Here is a 17,500-nt window from a genome sequence, read left to right on the forward strand (position 1 = left end):
GAAGATAGTGCTCAGATTCATTGATAGAGTTGGTACTCTGGAACATTAGCCTAGATCTTCTGCACAGTTCCGTTGACATGTACTTTGGTTCATTAATTAAGAACTTTGACATAGTTTCATTAGAGTTTTCAGGTACATCGGCCAATAGTTCGTAGTACATGTCCAGTGGCCAAAAGCTCATACATGCTCATTTTATTGGTAAAGTGGTGAAATGCAGGTCCACTGAGCAAGAGCTTGTTACAGGTCCTTTGATCATGAGTACTCAGATCCACTGGCCAAGAACTTGTACACAAATCGATTGGGAAGGAGGTTATGTGTAAGTCCATGCACCAAAACTTTTTATGCAAGTTAAGAGCCTACTTACAGGTCCACTGATAAAACCTAATTAGTTTAGATAATTTGCTACTCGGACTTATTACAATTCAAGGAATTCCAAGAGGCCATTTTCCCTTTCTCCTATCATTAAGAACCACACAAGGTACCTTGACCTTCACTGGAGGGAAAGGATGGCTGGCCTTACAATTTGGCATCATGGGTACTCCAAGGGTAGCTCTCCTCCTGTGAGGTTCTTTGGAATGTTGGAATGTAAACTAGTTGAGTGTTGTAAATATGTTACTTCCTTTTTCATGCACCAGTTCACATATGCGTCCATAAAATTTTCTATTAAATGGCACAGCCTACTTGTGAAGCTCAAAAACTTGAGGATGAGAAAGAAGGGGCATTATTATTACCAGAATTAAAAATTGGGGAAAATTCCTGATGCAAATAACAAATAGATTATTTGAAAACTGGATCAGTAAAGCAGGAAAATGAATTGAATGCATGTAGCAGTCACAGTATATACTGGAATAAGTACACACTTGCAAACCCCTGCAAGGTAGTAACATAAACATAAACTAAGGAGATGTAAGCTAGTCTAAATGAAGAGTAAAATTCGGCCTCAGTGCTGAACATGATTTACAAACAAGCAGGTAGCTTATTTAAGTCATGTATGATGTTTTATTGCGTAATCCAGAGTGTAGAATTAAACATGCTCAATTAATATTAAGGGTTCCCTGTTGGCTATCAAAGCAGCCCCTTTGAAATTCAAACCCCTGTACTTTGCAGTCAGTATGAAAAATTAAACTCAGCAACAATGTAAAATGTCTTTGGAGTATTCATTATATATTGAAAATATTGCAATAACCTTTGTGATGGGCAAACAGGGAGAAATTTTAACAGATTAGGAAAATGCAGGACTATCACACAAATTGTCAAAATGAAATCCGAATCAGCCTTATTGGGTACCTTCACATTTGTCATCATTAGACCAGTGTATGTTCAAAATTTTTGTGAAGCAGTGGCAATGAAAACTATAAAGTCTCATGAACGGGGATGCCAAGGATAGCAGATCAACATAGTAAACATTTAGCCTAGCCTTTGCTTTTAATGTGCACATTCAGTTGAAACAAAACTTTGGTAAGGAGCCAAAAATTCCTTGGGATATTTATTCATCCAAACTAAAAAAAATAATGATAATTGATATACGGTATGTAAACTGTAAAAAGTTAAAAGCTCATACTGAAAGAGAGAACTTTGTTCTAACTAGTAAATAAAGGGAGGCTATTAAAGAGCTACATAGTACATCTAAGTTTCCTTTTCTTATTATGTAAACTATGCTAATGAAATTAATGATTAAAGACTGTGTTAAAGGTTATTATTTGCATATAAGTTCCAAATATGTTTGTTCACATTTGTAGTGGCAAAAGAAAAAAGTAAGGAAAAAAGAAAAGAAGATATATATGTACACTGTAGTTAGCTTTAAAGAATTGGTGTGAAGTGAAAGTGTTGTGGCAAACCTGTCTAGGTTTACATAATGATTGAAATTTCTTGATTTCCTGCCTAATATACGTACAAATTTATTCATGTCAAAGTTTTCTTTGTTTGTGCCCAGGAATAGAGTAAACTACAGTACCTAATTTGTTTTGATATTATTTGTCAAGCAGCAAGACTAACTTAAAACCCAGGACACTATGAGCCCAAGGACTTTCATACAGAAAGCAGCCCACTGCAGAAAAAAAAGGACATGGGAGGGCAAGAAATGATTTATGACCATATTAAGATGTAGGCCTGTGCCTATGTCTAGACTCAAGCCTGATGAATCTAGGCAAATTTGCCCACATACACAATATGCAGCCCTATCTGGATGCAAAGGTACTGCATTTGTGGAGGCCAAATTTCAAAGATATACGTAGTTGCTCTCTTCTCCAGTACTATGTACATCTTGTAAAATTTACATAGTATTTTGTATAGCTTGTTATATTCATATTGAATCTGATGATGATGGTAAAGGGGGAATTTTATATTTCATCCCTTATCCACATTCAAGAGAGGATTTTTTTCTCTCTACCTCTCTATCCTGGTCCTTCATTCCTTTATGGTTTAAATCTCATTTCCCATCGGAATTGCCATTTGCAATGTCCTTTCATTACCTAGTTTAACTTGGGTTTCACGCTTCCTCAAGAAAATTTTGTTTTTATTCAGACAATGAAGTTTTCATAAAACCCATATAAATAATGTAGGTATGTGTGTGTAAACATAATTTGTTCATGTACCATATTACAGAGTTGTTATAAAAACTAGAGAGATGTAAAAAATAGTCATGACAGACTGTTTCAAGTTTGATCCTTCAAACTTTCCAGATATCTCTATATATTGATTACTAGGTATATGTTGGAAAATGGTCTACTGTACCTATGTACAGTATTTCCCATTTGTTAAATTTTCCAAATTGATATATTTTTTAAAAAATTGTTCTTCAGTTCTATTTACTGTTTTCCTCTTTTTCATATTTTGATATTCCGTTCTGTGGAAGCTGTTTTGCAAATTAATGTTCTTTTAGGGTTTTCTCATAAATGTGAGATGTGAGATCGTTTTACCTACATAGATGACCAGTCTTACCATTCTGTTGATGTACACAAATATTGCATATGTCTATATACTGAACTCTTAGCAGTACAGTATACAGCACAAGGTAGTAAACCAGTTTACAATATTATACTGTCTTCAGAAAATATAAAACATTTAAATGTAACATGCGTCTTTAACATTTTCTCAGCAGTAAATAATAATATTTTGAGCTTGTAGGTGAGAACCTTTGTGATAATTCAGGAGCAGCAAAGGGAAAGCCAGAAAATGTAATAATGGTACATTCACTCAAAAATGTTTTGCAACATGTTCAAGAAGTTTTTGCTCACCCAACAATAATTTATTCTTTTGATGTAGACAATGAAATGTGCTTTTCTTATTCATTAAGGGTTATTAATCATATGATTAACAATTTAAAAAAAAGAATGGGGAGTGAAAAATTCATAGTATGAAAATTTTTTCAAAATTTTGTGCAATATGATTGGGGAAAAGTAAAAAAAAGAAACTATATTTCGAATCCAAATAAAAGGATCTTAACTAATAAAATACTGAATAATCAATGAACTTATATAAATGTAGAAATAATTCTAATAGTACATAGTCATTGTCAAAAACACAAAAAAAAATCTCATACATCGTATGTATATCGTGTGACATCACACTCAGGGGGGAAAGTTAACTGTCTCCTCACTTGCAACAATAAGATAACAGACTCAACTGCACCACTTTATCTCTCAGGTCATCTATCGTAGATATTACTTGGCAGCTTGGCGTAAATAGAACAACTGTGTATATATAGATGGATACGGCAACAGAGAGAAAGAAAATATAATAAATTTATTTAAAAAGTGGATAACAACCCCATGGTTGCACTAGGTGCATACTGTTGAAGATAATTGGATGATCATTGAATGAGCTCCGCCCAACTCCCCTGACAACCAGTGTTGCTATAGAGAACATGATGCTCTCCCTTGAAGTTGAAGCCCAAAGCATCCATAACAGGCTACATGAGGCCAAGATATCATTTCATCAAAATCCTGCCAAGAAACCCTTCATAACAAAGAAACACAAAGATAGGCTAGGGTTAGCGTTACAATATTATTTAGTGGCCGATGATTTCTGGAAAAAAGTCATCTTTTGCGATGAGGAGACATTCTTCACTGATAAGCCTGGTAATCTTCTTCACTGCTGGCAATGAACTTCTTGCTAATTTTAATTCTTTAGAAGCTTAGATAATAGGAAATACAAAAGTAGTTATTATATATTCAGTTAATTTCATAATTTATGAAAATGATAGGCCTATTAGCAATGAAAGAAATCAGAGCTTACACAAGATAACAGCATATTATATATAGTATATGTGTATGCATATAAATGCGATTATATTCTATGTACTATTACAAAAATAGATGTAAAATCTGTTAGTCTAGTTCAGTATATGTATTTAATATAAGCTGTTAGACAAATATATATATATATATATATATATATATATATATATATATATATATATATATATATATATATATAAAATATATATATATAAATATTATATATATATATATAATATATATAATATATATATATATATATATATATATATATATATATATATATATATATATATATATATATATCATATATATATATATATATAAATATATATATATATATATCATATATATATATATATATATATATTTATCTATATATAATATAACCTACATACACATACATACATACAAACCTCGGTTTTCGTACACCTCTCTTTTCGCACTTTTCAGTTTTTTTAGACTTTTTTATTTCCTCGGTTTCTGTAAACTCAAAAACACTCTTTCTGGGGCCCAGCACGTGACCGGGCCTTGTATCGAGCGCCCAAAAAAAGCATCCCATCTTCTCTCGTGACCCATTCTGGCTTTGTTTCTCTGAACAAGCTTCACCACGCTCACACGTGCTCGCTGTGTTTTGTGTTATTTTGCCGTGAAAACTCATTGCAAAAGAGCCATCATGGAGCCAAAGAAAGTTGCAAGTGATAGCCTTTCGGCAAAAAAGACCAGAAATACGATAGAATTCAAGAAAGAACTTGTAGTGAAGTACAAAAGTGGTGCATGTGTGGCTGATCTTGCTAGGAGGTATAGCAAGTCAGTGTTGACAATCAGCTCTATGAAATCAAGGCAACTGATGTTGCGAAAGGGGTCACTTCATTATTGAAACAGCAAACGCAACTAGTGGAAGATGTTGAAAAGCTGCTTGTAGTATGGATAAATTAAAAACAATTAGCGGGGGATAGTGTGTCTGAAGTGATAATTTGTGAGAAAGCTGGGATGTTGCATGCTGATATAAATAAGTAAGAAAATGCCAACAAGAAGTGCTGCTCCTAGTGATTTCAAGGCCAGCAGAGGCTGGTATAGAAAATTTAAAAGGCATACGGGCATACATAGTGTCATACGGCATGGGGAGGCTGCGAGTTCCGATAAACATGCCGCTGAAGAATTAATTGATGAATTCAAAAATTATCTAGAGGCTGAAGGATTCCTCTCCTCAAGAGGTCTTCAATTGAGATGAGACATGCCTGTTTTGGAAACGATGAAAATTCATTGCCAGGGCACAAGCCTATGAAGGATAGGCTAACACTCTTGGTCTGTGGGAACGCCAGTGGGGATTTCAAAGTGAAGCCCCTACTTGTGTATCCAATCTGAAACTCCCCGAGTGATGAAGAACAACAATGTGATTAAGAATAAATTGCCTGTGATGTGGAAGGCCAATAAAAAAGTATGGGTCATGAGGCAAATTTTCGTTGAGTGGGAAAGTGAACTGTTTGGCTCAAGTGGGAAAAAATATACCTGCAAGAAAATCAATTGCTCCTCAGGTGCCTCCTGGCAATGGACAATGCTCCTGCACATCCTCCTTGCTTGGAAAACCAGTTGTTGTATAATTTAAATTCATCACAGTCAAGTTCATGCCACCTAATACCACTCCTCTCATCCAGCCCATGGCCAGCAAATCATCTCAAACTTCAAGAAACTTTACACAAAGGCATTGTTCCAAAGGTGCTTCAAAGTAACCTCAGACACTGAATTGACCCTAAGAGAGTTCTGGAAGATCACTTCAGTATCATTAACTTCCTAAGTCTTATAGATAAAGCTTGGCAGGGAGTGACTTCCAGGACAATGAACTCTGCTTTGGAGAAAATTGTGCCCAGAGTGTTACTTCGGGAAGGGTTTGCGGCTGGCCCTGATGACCCTACACCTGTTGTGGAATCTATTGTGTCTCTGGGGTAGTCCATGGGCTTGGATGTGAGTGGCGAGGAAGTGGAAAAGTTAGTGGATGCCCACAGGGAAGAGCTAACCAATGAGGAGAGACCTTCAGCAAGAACGGGAACAGATGGCAGTTGACGAATCCGAGGAGGAGGAGGGAGAGGGAGGGGATACTGTGCCTACTTCAGTGATTAAAGAAATGTTTGTGGAGTGATGTAAAAAAATATTGTTAAGACATGCCATCCTAACAAAGACGTTGCAATCCGTTTCTCTAACAAGTTTAATGACAACACTTTGTATTGTTTTAGGCAGATACTGAAGAAACATCAGAAACAAATTTCTCTGGACAGTTTTGTTGTGCAACAGGGGTAGACCAGACAGTGTCACTAAAAAACATAGAGAAGTAACCCCAAATAAGTTCATGAGACCTGAAATCCTTTTGAAGGAGGGATTCCCCTTCCAAACAGTAACCTCACTGCCTCCCTCTCCCTCCCTCTCTGTCTTCATACAATAACTAGTCTTCCATAAAGGTAAGAGTGATGTTAAATGTTCATTATTCATCTTTATTTATTTCTCATCATTTTCTGTATGTAAAACTGTATTTATTCCCTATAAAATGTTTTTAAGAAAAATATTTTTGGGGTCTGGAACGCAATAACCCTTAAATGCCTATTGGACGTATTTTACGGTGACTAAAATTGTCTGTCGTGTGCTTAATTGATGTAAAATACGTCAAATCAAAAATTTTATTTAATATTCGCGGAAAAATAGTTATAGGCCTACTTGGCAAAAAATTTTGAATCATGTGCCTTGAGGGATGCTGGGAGTTCACGAATTAAGCTGATGTTTTGTTTACAAGCGTTACCCAGGCATGCATGCACGAATTTCTTTCTTCTCGCACTAAAAAGCATCAGCGACACATCTCTCAGAAATTCTTCCGTCACTTTGTCGTAATTTTTGCACCATTTTATATTAGCTGTTACATAGAGTTTAATAAATGAAAATGTGCACAATTTCATGTAGAGTACAACAAACAACCCATGGTTGTAGCTTTTATCAGTTTTGAAATATTTTAATATAAATCACGATAAGTGCCAAAATTCAACCTTCGGTCAGCTTTCACTCGACCAAAATGGTAGAAAAACGCAATTGTAAACTAAAACTCTTACATTCTAGTAATATTCAATCATTTACCTTCATTTTGCAACAAATTGGAAGTCTCTAGCACAATATTTCGATTTATGGTGAATTTTGAAAAAACCTTTTCCTTACATCCGCTCGGTAACTCTGCCGAAAAAATAAATTCTTTCGTCAGTTTGTGGTAATGTTTGCACCGTTTTATATTAGCTGTTACATAAAGTTTTATATATGAAAATGTGCGCAATTTCATGTAGAATACAACAAAAACAACCCATGGTTGTAGCTTTTATCAGTTTTGAAATATTTAATATAAATCTTGATAAGTGCCAAAATTTCAACCTTCTGTCAACTTTGACTCGACCGAAATGGTCGAAAAACGCAATTGTAAGCTAAAACTCTTACATTCTAGTAATATTCAATCATTTACCTTCATTTTGCAACAAATTGTAAATCTCGAGCACAATATTAAGATTTATGGTGAATTTTTGAAAAAAAAACTTTTTCCTTACGCCCGCGCGGTAACTGCCGAAAAAATCAGAAATTCTTTCGTCAGTTTGTCGTAATGTTTGCATCGTTTTATATTAGCCATTACATAAATTTCTATATATGAAAATGTGCGCAATTTCATGTAGAATACAACTTAAAGCAACCCATGGTTGTAGCTTTTATCAGTTTTGAAATATTTTCATATAAATCACGATAAGTGCCAAGATTTCAACCTTCGGTCAACTTTCACTCGACCGAAATGTTCGAAAAACGCAATTGTAATATGTACATTCTAGTAATATTCAATCATTTAACTTCATTTTACAACAAATTGGAAATCTCTGGCACAATATTTCGATTTATGGTGAATTTTAAAAAAAAAAACTTTTTCCTTACGTCCACATGGTAACTGTCACAAAAAATCTGACATTTTTTCGTCAGTTTGTCATAATATTAGCTTTAACTCATTAGCTTTAACCATTTTGCTCACAGCACAGTTTGTATACAATTTTATATCTAATTTTTTTTGCAGTCATATATTCCAATATTTATATATGATAATGATATTTTTTTCATTTATGATGGTTGCATACTAAACTTCAGGCGATGACAAAAAAAGGAGCCAAAAATGAACTCTTCATCTTGAAAACTAAGTGTGCTGTGATTTTTTGAAAAAACTTTTTTTCCGCTTTGGCGCTCACTCCCGAACCCCGCCGGCATACGGGAGACACTTTCAGAAATACCGGCTCGGCGTTTAAGGATAATTACCATTTACATTATTCCTTATGGGAATTATTGTTTTGGCTTTTGTACGTTTCGGATATCGTTGGAGGTTCCAGAATGGATTATGTATGAAAACAGAGGTTCCACTTTGGTCCCCACGTATTCGCGGGGGATGCATACCAGACCCCCCTGTGAATAGTTAGAACCCGCGAATGTTTGGAACCCCTATAAAAACACTAAAAACAGCCTATTTTGTTAATTAAAACTCAAGAAAAACCCAATAAAAATGTTCATACTTGGTTTTTTTAATAGTTTTATCACAAAAAGTGCATTTTATGATGAAATTGATTAAAAAAAACCCAGGAATTTGTGGATATTTCTCATAGAAAAATACCACGAATGTGCGAATTTTCCGCGAATAATGCGGGGAAACGTTCCCGAGAAAAATCCGCGAATGTGTGAGGCTGCGAATCCGGAGAACGCGAATACGGGGGGTCCGCTGTACACTTTATAATATATATATATATATATATATATATATATATATATATATATATATATATATATATATATATATATATAGTATTTGTTTCACTAGTTTACAACATACAAAGAATTAGTCATTCAAATATTATTCTTGAAAAATTTGATTCACAATGATATATGTACCAGCAAATCTTTACAAAAGTCATAATTATTGATGGTACTGGGGCTAATAGATCAACTTATAATAGTCATAGGCCTATGTCTACAATGTTCACACATATGAAGGAGATAAAACATATTAAAACACAAGAACAGTGATGACCTTTGAAGTATTACAGTAACATCCTTCAATCAAGTAAAGCATGACTTTGAAGTATTACAGTAACATCCTTCAATCAAGTAAAGCATGACTACAATATCGGAGTTGTTTCAAGCAGAGTTGCCAAAAAGCACCAGATGTCACTATTATAAGCTGTTTTCCGAAATGATATGAAGTATGCTGCAAAACATTTTGAGTGACTGTACAAAGGAAGCTTAAAAATTATAGTTCATCTATAGGTTATCTAGTCCATTGTAGAAATTACCGTTAATTTTTGTTTTACATAGGAAAAGAGAAAAATTAATGGATTTAAAAATTAGTAACTTGCTAGAGTACTTTTCTTGTTTATTTTTATGATCAAATAGTTTGAACATTTTAAAGATTTCTAGGCTTGAAATTGTGCATATAGACAAAAGAGTTATTACTGAAGAAAGAAGTGGTATGATTAATATATCATGTCTTTTAAACATAAATAACACAAAGGGTTAATAAAGGACAGAACCCACATATTTAACTTTTACTTCATTGCTAACAGTCTTTGAGTGAGTGTATGATTAGCTTTACTTTTATGGAATGAATAACGGGATAGTAAAGATAAAGACATTTTTCTAGTGCAATATTGTATGTAATAGCTGTGCTGAATATGCTAGCATGATAGTGTGAATGTGTTGTCAAAAATACACTCTTGTAGAACTGTAGATAGCATCTTATGAAACTGTGTATTCCTTTGGCATTATATTTTCAGGGTTTTGAAGGAATGAACATTTTCATAGATTAGGTTTTTAGATCTTCATGGATTTTCTTTGTTTTTACTTGACTAATATAACTATGTTTGGTGCTTGAAACTATCGATTCAATGGCATCCCAAAAATTTCCCTTACAATAATGGTTTTTTGTGTGCTTTATTAGGGACTATCCTGAGACAGGGATTGAAGATGACATGGTTGAAAAGAAGCCTAAAGTAACTGCTCAGCTCAGCCAGACTCTGGGTGAAGATCCTGCAAATTATGTTGCTAAGGTGAGTTAATCCTTCAACTAAAGATATCTTTACTAAAATTATACAACTGATGGCTCAAAAACTTGTCACCTGGTTATGAATTAGCTTTTAAAATTTTGATATCAACATAATGGCACCCAGACCTGCAGCATTGCTGTACAAATCCCACTCTTATGAAAAATGAATTAATGAGCTATGGTATTCTTAACATTTGCATTTATTTTTTCCACTCAATTCAAATGCAGTATCACTAAATTTGCTGCTTTGCACAATCTGTCAAACGACAAAATGTCTGTTTTTGCTGGTTAGACCTACAGCAGCAGTTTTATTAAGAGTCTTCATGGGGGTTGTTTGTTTGTATGGTGTTTTTATGTTGCATGGAACCAGTGGTTATTTAGCAACGGGACCAACGCCTTTACGTGACTTCCAAACCATGTCGAGAGAAATTCTATCGCCAGAAATACACATCTCTCACTCATCAATGGAATGGCCGAGAATCGAACTCGCGACCACCGAGGTGCTTCATGGGTGTTGGGTTACTTGCTCAAATCATTAACAATTCACTTTCCTTCCCAAACAATAGTGACAATAAATTGCCACTAATTTCAAGATCTACATAATGAAGTAAAGCAAATTTGTGATGCACTTTTGGCACAAAGTTAGCCGGACATCTTAGAGGATGGATCTGGATCTAAACACACTATATTTTCTGAAAAACTTATTAAGTGTTTATGAGACTTATGAATTAAGAGGTATTTATTCTTTTTCTCATCACATTTTGGTTGCCTGCAGCCAGAAACCTAGGGATAAAAAAAACTATAAATATTCTCAGAGAAAGATGATTCATTTTAAAAGTTCCCAGACTTGAAAGACAGTTTTGGATGCCAGTAACATCCTATGACTGATCATTTACTTGGTATCTGGAGCATTTTAGAGCATTCTTACTCAGTACCTCAAAATATCAGACCAGACCATTGAGTTAACTTTAGCTTTCATGGGGCTGGTATGAGAGGTTTGTTCATAATTATATTAGATCTTATATGATATCTTGCAACTTCATACAAATTAATAATAAACTCAATATTATGAAAATTTTGACAAAATTTGTGTAGGATTTGTTTCTAAAATATTACTTGCTGTGGCCAATTTGAAGATTAGATGATGATATTTTTAATGTGGATTATTTATTTTTATATGAAGAACACCACGATTGACCTGTTGGTTTACTGTAGTGATTTCATGATTTGTTTTCTTCAATGCCTGCTATTTGGTGATAGTTGGTTTTACAGATAATACCAAACCACCATCAGGAAAAGATATATTTAAACTAATCTTAGCTGTCATGTTGTTAAACTTCAGAGACTATGTTGCTTAGTCTTGGATTTAAGTCATCATCATCTGTTTATCTAAGATTGGATGATTTTGTTTCTCAGTATTTCTTGGTGTTGTGTTCAGTTCTCTTTCCCTATATGTTTAGTAACTGGGAAGGTTTTGGTTCGTTATACATTTCAGGTATTGCTTTCAGATTTGGCTTAGTGATGGAGCATTATCAAGTGGCCATTTATTTAATATTTTATTTTCATTTATTCTCTCTTCAATATTTTTATATTATCATCATCTTCATATTGTAAAGTATGGGAACTTCATGTACATTGAGACTTTTTTTAACTGTTATTTTTTATTATTTTCTTTAGTTTCATTAGATAGGTATACCTGTACCTCTCATTTAATTTGTTATATTGTTTCAAGTTCTGTCTACTTATTTATATTTGCAAACTTTTATTTTAGCTGTAGCTTAGCTTCTTTAATGGTTGCTCTCTCTTGTAGCAATTTAAATGTTGTATTGTACATATCATACAAACTACCTTAGCCCTTGCATGACTGTAGTTGTAACATTTTGGAGTTCTATAATGCCACATAGTTGTGTTCATTTTAGTATATGGTACTTCAACGTTTGGAGCATTTTTTACACAGGAGAGGTTTAGTTTCATAAGGTGGTATTTCCTGTTTTTTCCCCAAAAGATTTCTCTTTTATTACTGGTATGCTCTTCCTGCCTCCCTCATTACGTGTTGGGGAAATAAGTTCTTTTGGAAGGCAAGAGGGTCCAACACCTCTAATTCCTTTTGACTTGTGAGCAAGTCGTAGAGCCTCCACACTATCGGGACATGAAGGCCCAGAAGATTACCTCCCATAGCCAGAGGAAGATAGTGTTAGTGCATATCATCATAAGGGACTACCTCATAGGATGTCTCCTCTGTCGGAGATATAAGTTTCCTTGGCAGCTCAAGGACTTCTCCCGTATTTGTGCTGAGCATTTTGTCATAGGACATCCCCTTGGGTTATCATATTGTCTCTTCTGTGTACTTGGAAAAGGCACATGTTAAACCTCTTGACTTCGACAGGAAGCTAGAGGTCTCTGTTCGTGGTTCCAAAATTGTTTGTCTTCTGGGAACTCTCTGGGAGGTTGAACGATGGAGTGTCCTTACTTCCCTTTCTCAAATCTTTTAAAGTCCCAGGAAAGTGGCATTCAACTCCAACATGCTGATGTGGACTTTGTTGTCTTGTATGATCCATGCCCCTGAGGCTAGGAGCTCTTCAAAATGAGCACCCCAACTTTCAGAGGAGGCTGCCAAGTACAGGAACAAATTCAGAGGTGTGAATTACAGGCAACTCCCTTTGTCAATCTTCAAAGTCTTAGGTTAACCCCAGTAGTTCCTTGTAACCCAGACCTGAGTGGGCAAGAGAGATTCCTCCTTAGCACAACCACCTTCGCCAGTCTCTTTTGGAGAGATGCCACCAATCACTAGGATCTTTATCTCTTCATGTATGGAGTTGGTCCAGTATCTTGTTTGAGAGAGCTTTCCTGTGGAACAGCAACTCAGATGTAAGACTGTGGTGTCATTGAAAGGATTTATCTACATTCAGAATTCCTGTTAAGTAAACAAGATCTTCTGAATGTTTTCCAGAACAGAGGAGATTCCTTCTGTTGATACTGGCGAGGAGTTACAGGTCTTAGGTTTGATTAGTTCGTGTGTTAAGGATGCAGACCTCTCTTCACCCTCATAATTCTCGGTGTGGTTCAAGAGCTTGGAGTGGTCTTGTTCACCTTGGAAACTCAGACCTCCTTCTTGGAACCTTACTCTGGTACTGAGTATTCTTCCTCAACCTCCTTCAAACCCAAGCATCAGTCATCTCCCAGAAAACTGACTTTGGAAGCAGTTTTCTTTCTGACCTTGGTTTGCTTGGCAGGGTTGGAAAGCCTCAGGGTCCCTTAAGCACTGCATTGTTATCTGAATGTTTTGTCTTCAAGAAGTTAGATGTTGTAGACTTCATGTTTACAGAGGACAGGTCAAGAAAGGTGTCCTAGAACATCCTTTTGGTTTTCTGCACGAGTTGACTCCTCATTGTCAAGTTTTCCCACCGATTGGGTGCATGCAGAAGCACTTGACACCAGAGGAATATGTTCTTCCTTGGCTTTTTAAAGTACTTATCTGTTCATAGGATTTGAATGCTGGTTCATGACTGTGTCAAACCACTTTCACTTTCTTCTGCATAAAGAATGTTGCCTATACATACTTGGACATGTTTTCCTTGGGTCCAGTGGTGGTTGTTCAACAAGTGTGATTCATCCAGTGGCCCTGGTAGGACATTTTGTATATTGCCTAAGATGACTGTGTGGAGTAGGGAATGAGGGAGTTGACTGGCCTATCTTCTTTCTCTTTTCTCCTTTCTTCATACCTATGGGCAGTTTGAAGAATAGACACATCATATGCTGGAACTGGCTTGATGCAAGTGAGCATTGCAGCCATACTGTTACAGCACTTTTTATGTTCCATGCAACATGCAAATCTGCTTCTCAGTAGCTTAAACACTCTCCAGCAAGGGGGTTGAGGAGTGGTGACAAACCCATTTCTTGTGGCCAACATGGTTTATTGCCTGAACAGATATAGTTCTTTTGGACTTCCATGAATGGAATGAATCTGGTCATATTTCACTGTATTTGACCCAGTGGACCGAGTGTTAGATATCCACACATCTAACATCTCAAAAGACTTAGGTCATCTTTAGCAATCTCATTTCTAAGAAGAATGATCGGGTGTGCCGAACCTCCAGTCGGTTCAGGATTCTCATACCTCCCTCCAATTATGAGTCTAACCTATTATCAAGACCGAAGGTTTGTTGGGCATAAGAACAAATGACAAATTTTTAAATTAATTTGTATTTTTCATAGCAAACAAACCTGAGGTCTTAACCTTGACCACCCACATCTAACTGCCATTCTTATGTTTCATCCTGGGTTGGAAGAAAGACTGGTGTGTCACAGGATTCAAGTGCACTCTCGACTTGCTTCCACCTCAGCTACACATCAGATGCCAGAAGGCCACAGGTTCCTTGCATTTACAATTTTAGATTGTTTTTAACCAGTATCCAGCTGGTTTGTTTGTTTGTTAGTATGGTGTTTTTACATTGCATGAAACCATTGGTTATTCAGCAACAGGACCAATGGCTTTACATGACATCTGAACCACATCGAGAGTGAACTTCTATCACCAGAAATACACATCTCTTAACTCCTCTGTAGAATGCCCAAGACCTTACCCATCATGCCACTGAGGCACTAGTTTCCAGCTGGTGCCAGAAGATTTATCCTACTGTTAAGACCACAGGTTTGTTAGTTATGAAAAATACAACTTAATTAAAAGTTTGTCACTTTTTAATACCTCCTCGTGACATCCCATACTCACAAAAAGGTGCTTACATTCTGGTCTAAGTTACTTCATCATTTTCAAGTGTTTAAGGATACCTCTATTGTGACTTCTCACACTCACGAAAAGGAGCTTACTTTCTGGTCTGAGATTCTTTGTCCTTTTCAAGTAAGATTGTAGGGAACAAACTGGGCACAGCTACATCTTGTCTGACTCTCCACCAACGAACTCTTGAAGGGAGGAAATCGAGAAACTCAAACCTTGGGTTTGGAACCAAGGGATTTTACGTCTTGGTCACACGTCTCAGGGACAAAGGAGAATGAGCGAGATCATCCTTCCGAGTGCCAGACAGGGAATGATAATGCATGTAACTCTCAAACTCTCTTGGCCGAAGAAAGGATATGAGGAAAGACCATGGTGAGGGTAAGATCTCTGTCTGATGACTGGGACATGGGTTTTGTGTAGAGTTGTCCTGAGGCATCATAGGACTAACATCAGGTCCTAATCAGAAGGCCTGACCTCTCAAGGAGGGCACATCTATTCAAAATGCCTCATAGGCATCGCTATTTCTGAGAAAGCAAACAGGTCCATGCCTCATAGGCAGAGTACTTGAGCAAGAGCTGCCTGGTAACTCTCTAACAGTCAAAACAGACATGCCCTAACCTTTATGCTGGAGGACCAAGAAGTCCATTACATGATGAAAAATGGTACTGACTGTAGAATAACTCCTTCTGTGAGTGGCATCACAGAAGTTATCTTACACTTCTGCAAAAAAAAATTCTCTCTTGAAGGAGTTCCTGGATAACCTTCACCCATGAAGATTCAGTAAACTGTACTACTTGATGATACCTGCAAATATGGTTGTAAAAGAAGAGTGGGCCATGTGGGCAGGGTTCTTTGGATGAATGTCAGGAGCAATAAAGTGTTGAAATGCATCTAGCATCACTGGCCATGGCCGCTAGACAACCAGCATGAAACTGAATTGTCAAGAAACGGGGTTTGCCTGGAGTTAACAATCTTGTTACCAAGCTCAACAACCGCACCATAGGAGCAAAAGGAGAAGAAGCAAATCATAATGCATGGCCAAAGCTAATGATCTTGAAGCAGTAGCCTTTGCCTAGAGAAACAATGTGAATGGTTAACAATTTATTGAAAAAAATGACTCTGGAAATGATAATGCATGACCACAAAAGCCAATGCTCTAAAAGCTGCAGCCTTTGCCTAACAAAATAATTGTGATGGTTTCCAAATTATTATTTTCTCCATCACTGTACAGGAAAAATTAAGGATGTAGTTAGCAGGCTAAGAGATCAATAAGGCAAGACTGAGGCTAATTCAGCATGCGTGCTAGACCCAGCATCATCACAGCTCACTTGTATATTAGACGTTGGAACATAACGAACCAGTCTTTAAGTTTGGGAAGTTTCGGAAACATTCCCATTTAAGAAAAGTATTGACCAGTTCCACAGTTTGGGCAGAGATATTACTTTAAATTTAGAAATACATTGGCCATTTTGATAAACTTCATTAATGGAAATATAGCCAGGTACATTTCATCCGTCTCCTGTATTGTAAGTCTTAAGCACTCCCAACTATCCTGTCTACCATTTAGTTTGAGTTTTTTTTCCTTACCATTTTAAATACTACTTGCCTACATCTGTATAATATTTTCTTAAAATCTTTCTCCAACAGGTATCAAATGTAGCAGGGAATGTTGCGGGTAAAGTTGGAAATGTATTTGGCGGCTTGAGCAAAGGAATTGGAGGAATAACGGGTAAATTTGGAGGCGGTGGCTTCTTCTAGATTTTAAGCAACTTCTGCTCCTTACATGGATACATGTGCTTATTCGAAAACTGAATAATTCAAGAAGATTCACCAGAAACTATGCTACCTTGAAGATTTCTTGAACTTGACTCTTCTGCAATGCTTTCCCTAGACGACAATGATTCTGTATTTCTCGTAACTGTGCCATTTCAATTTTTGTAAATGCCTTTTATCTTTGAAATCAACTGATTTTACATATTATTCTCAGGATGCTGTCAGAATTTATTCAGTGTAATTCACAAGATTTACAGGAAAAAAGTGACAAAATATAGTGAATATGTGAATGAAGGGTGCTTTTTAAGCATGAACAATACAGTATGTAATTTTAATTTCCTACATGAATGATGAAATCAAGACATAATACATTTTATTTCTAGAATTTGCATGGAATCCATCCTATCATAATTGTGTAACAGAAAAACAGAAATGTAGCAAATGAAATCCTAAAAGGTTTTGGCATATAAGTGCCAGAAAGTATCTTAATTTTACACAATGATTTTATCTGAAACTGTTCTAGGAATAACTAATCTATTAGACTAAATATTAATTTTACTGCAGTATTTAAAATTCTGAATAATTCATATGAAAGGAAATACTATTTAAAGGCAGTAAGAATGAAAGCAATGGAATATTTACAAGAAATGTTTTGTGAAA

General features: G+C 35.8%; 1 protein-coding gene across 17 annotated transcripts in view; it reads left to right on the forward strand.

The window, feature by feature from the left end:
* The window catches only part of LOC135212647 (calcium-dependent secretion activator-like), a 1,046,064-nt gene that overhangs the window by 1,026,334 nt on the left and 2,230 nt on the right, over positions 1-17,500 (forward strand). For all 17 annotated transcript variants that reach the window (XM_064246259.1, XM_064246260.1, XM_064246258.1 and 14 more), the window contains 2 exons: positions 10,228-10,336; positions 16,715-17,500. The exon at positions 16,715-17,500 is cut by the window's right edge and continues 2,230 nt beyond it. In XM_064246259.1, the coding sequence (XP_064102329.1) occupies positions 10,228-10,336; positions 16,715-16,825 (220 nt within the window). In that variant the 3' untranslated portion in view covers positions 16,826-17,500. The remainder of the gene's footprint in view (positions 1-10,227; positions 10,337-16,714) is intronic.

The sequence above is a fragment of the Macrobrachium nipponense genome, chromosome 41, assembly GCF_015104395.2.
Source record: "Macrobrachium nipponense isolate FS-2020 chromosome 41, ASM1510439v2, whole genome shotgun sequence".
NCBI classification, from domain to species: domain Eukaryota; kingdom Metazoa; phylum Arthropoda; class Malacostraca; order Decapoda; family Palaemonidae; genus Macrobrachium; species Macrobrachium nipponense.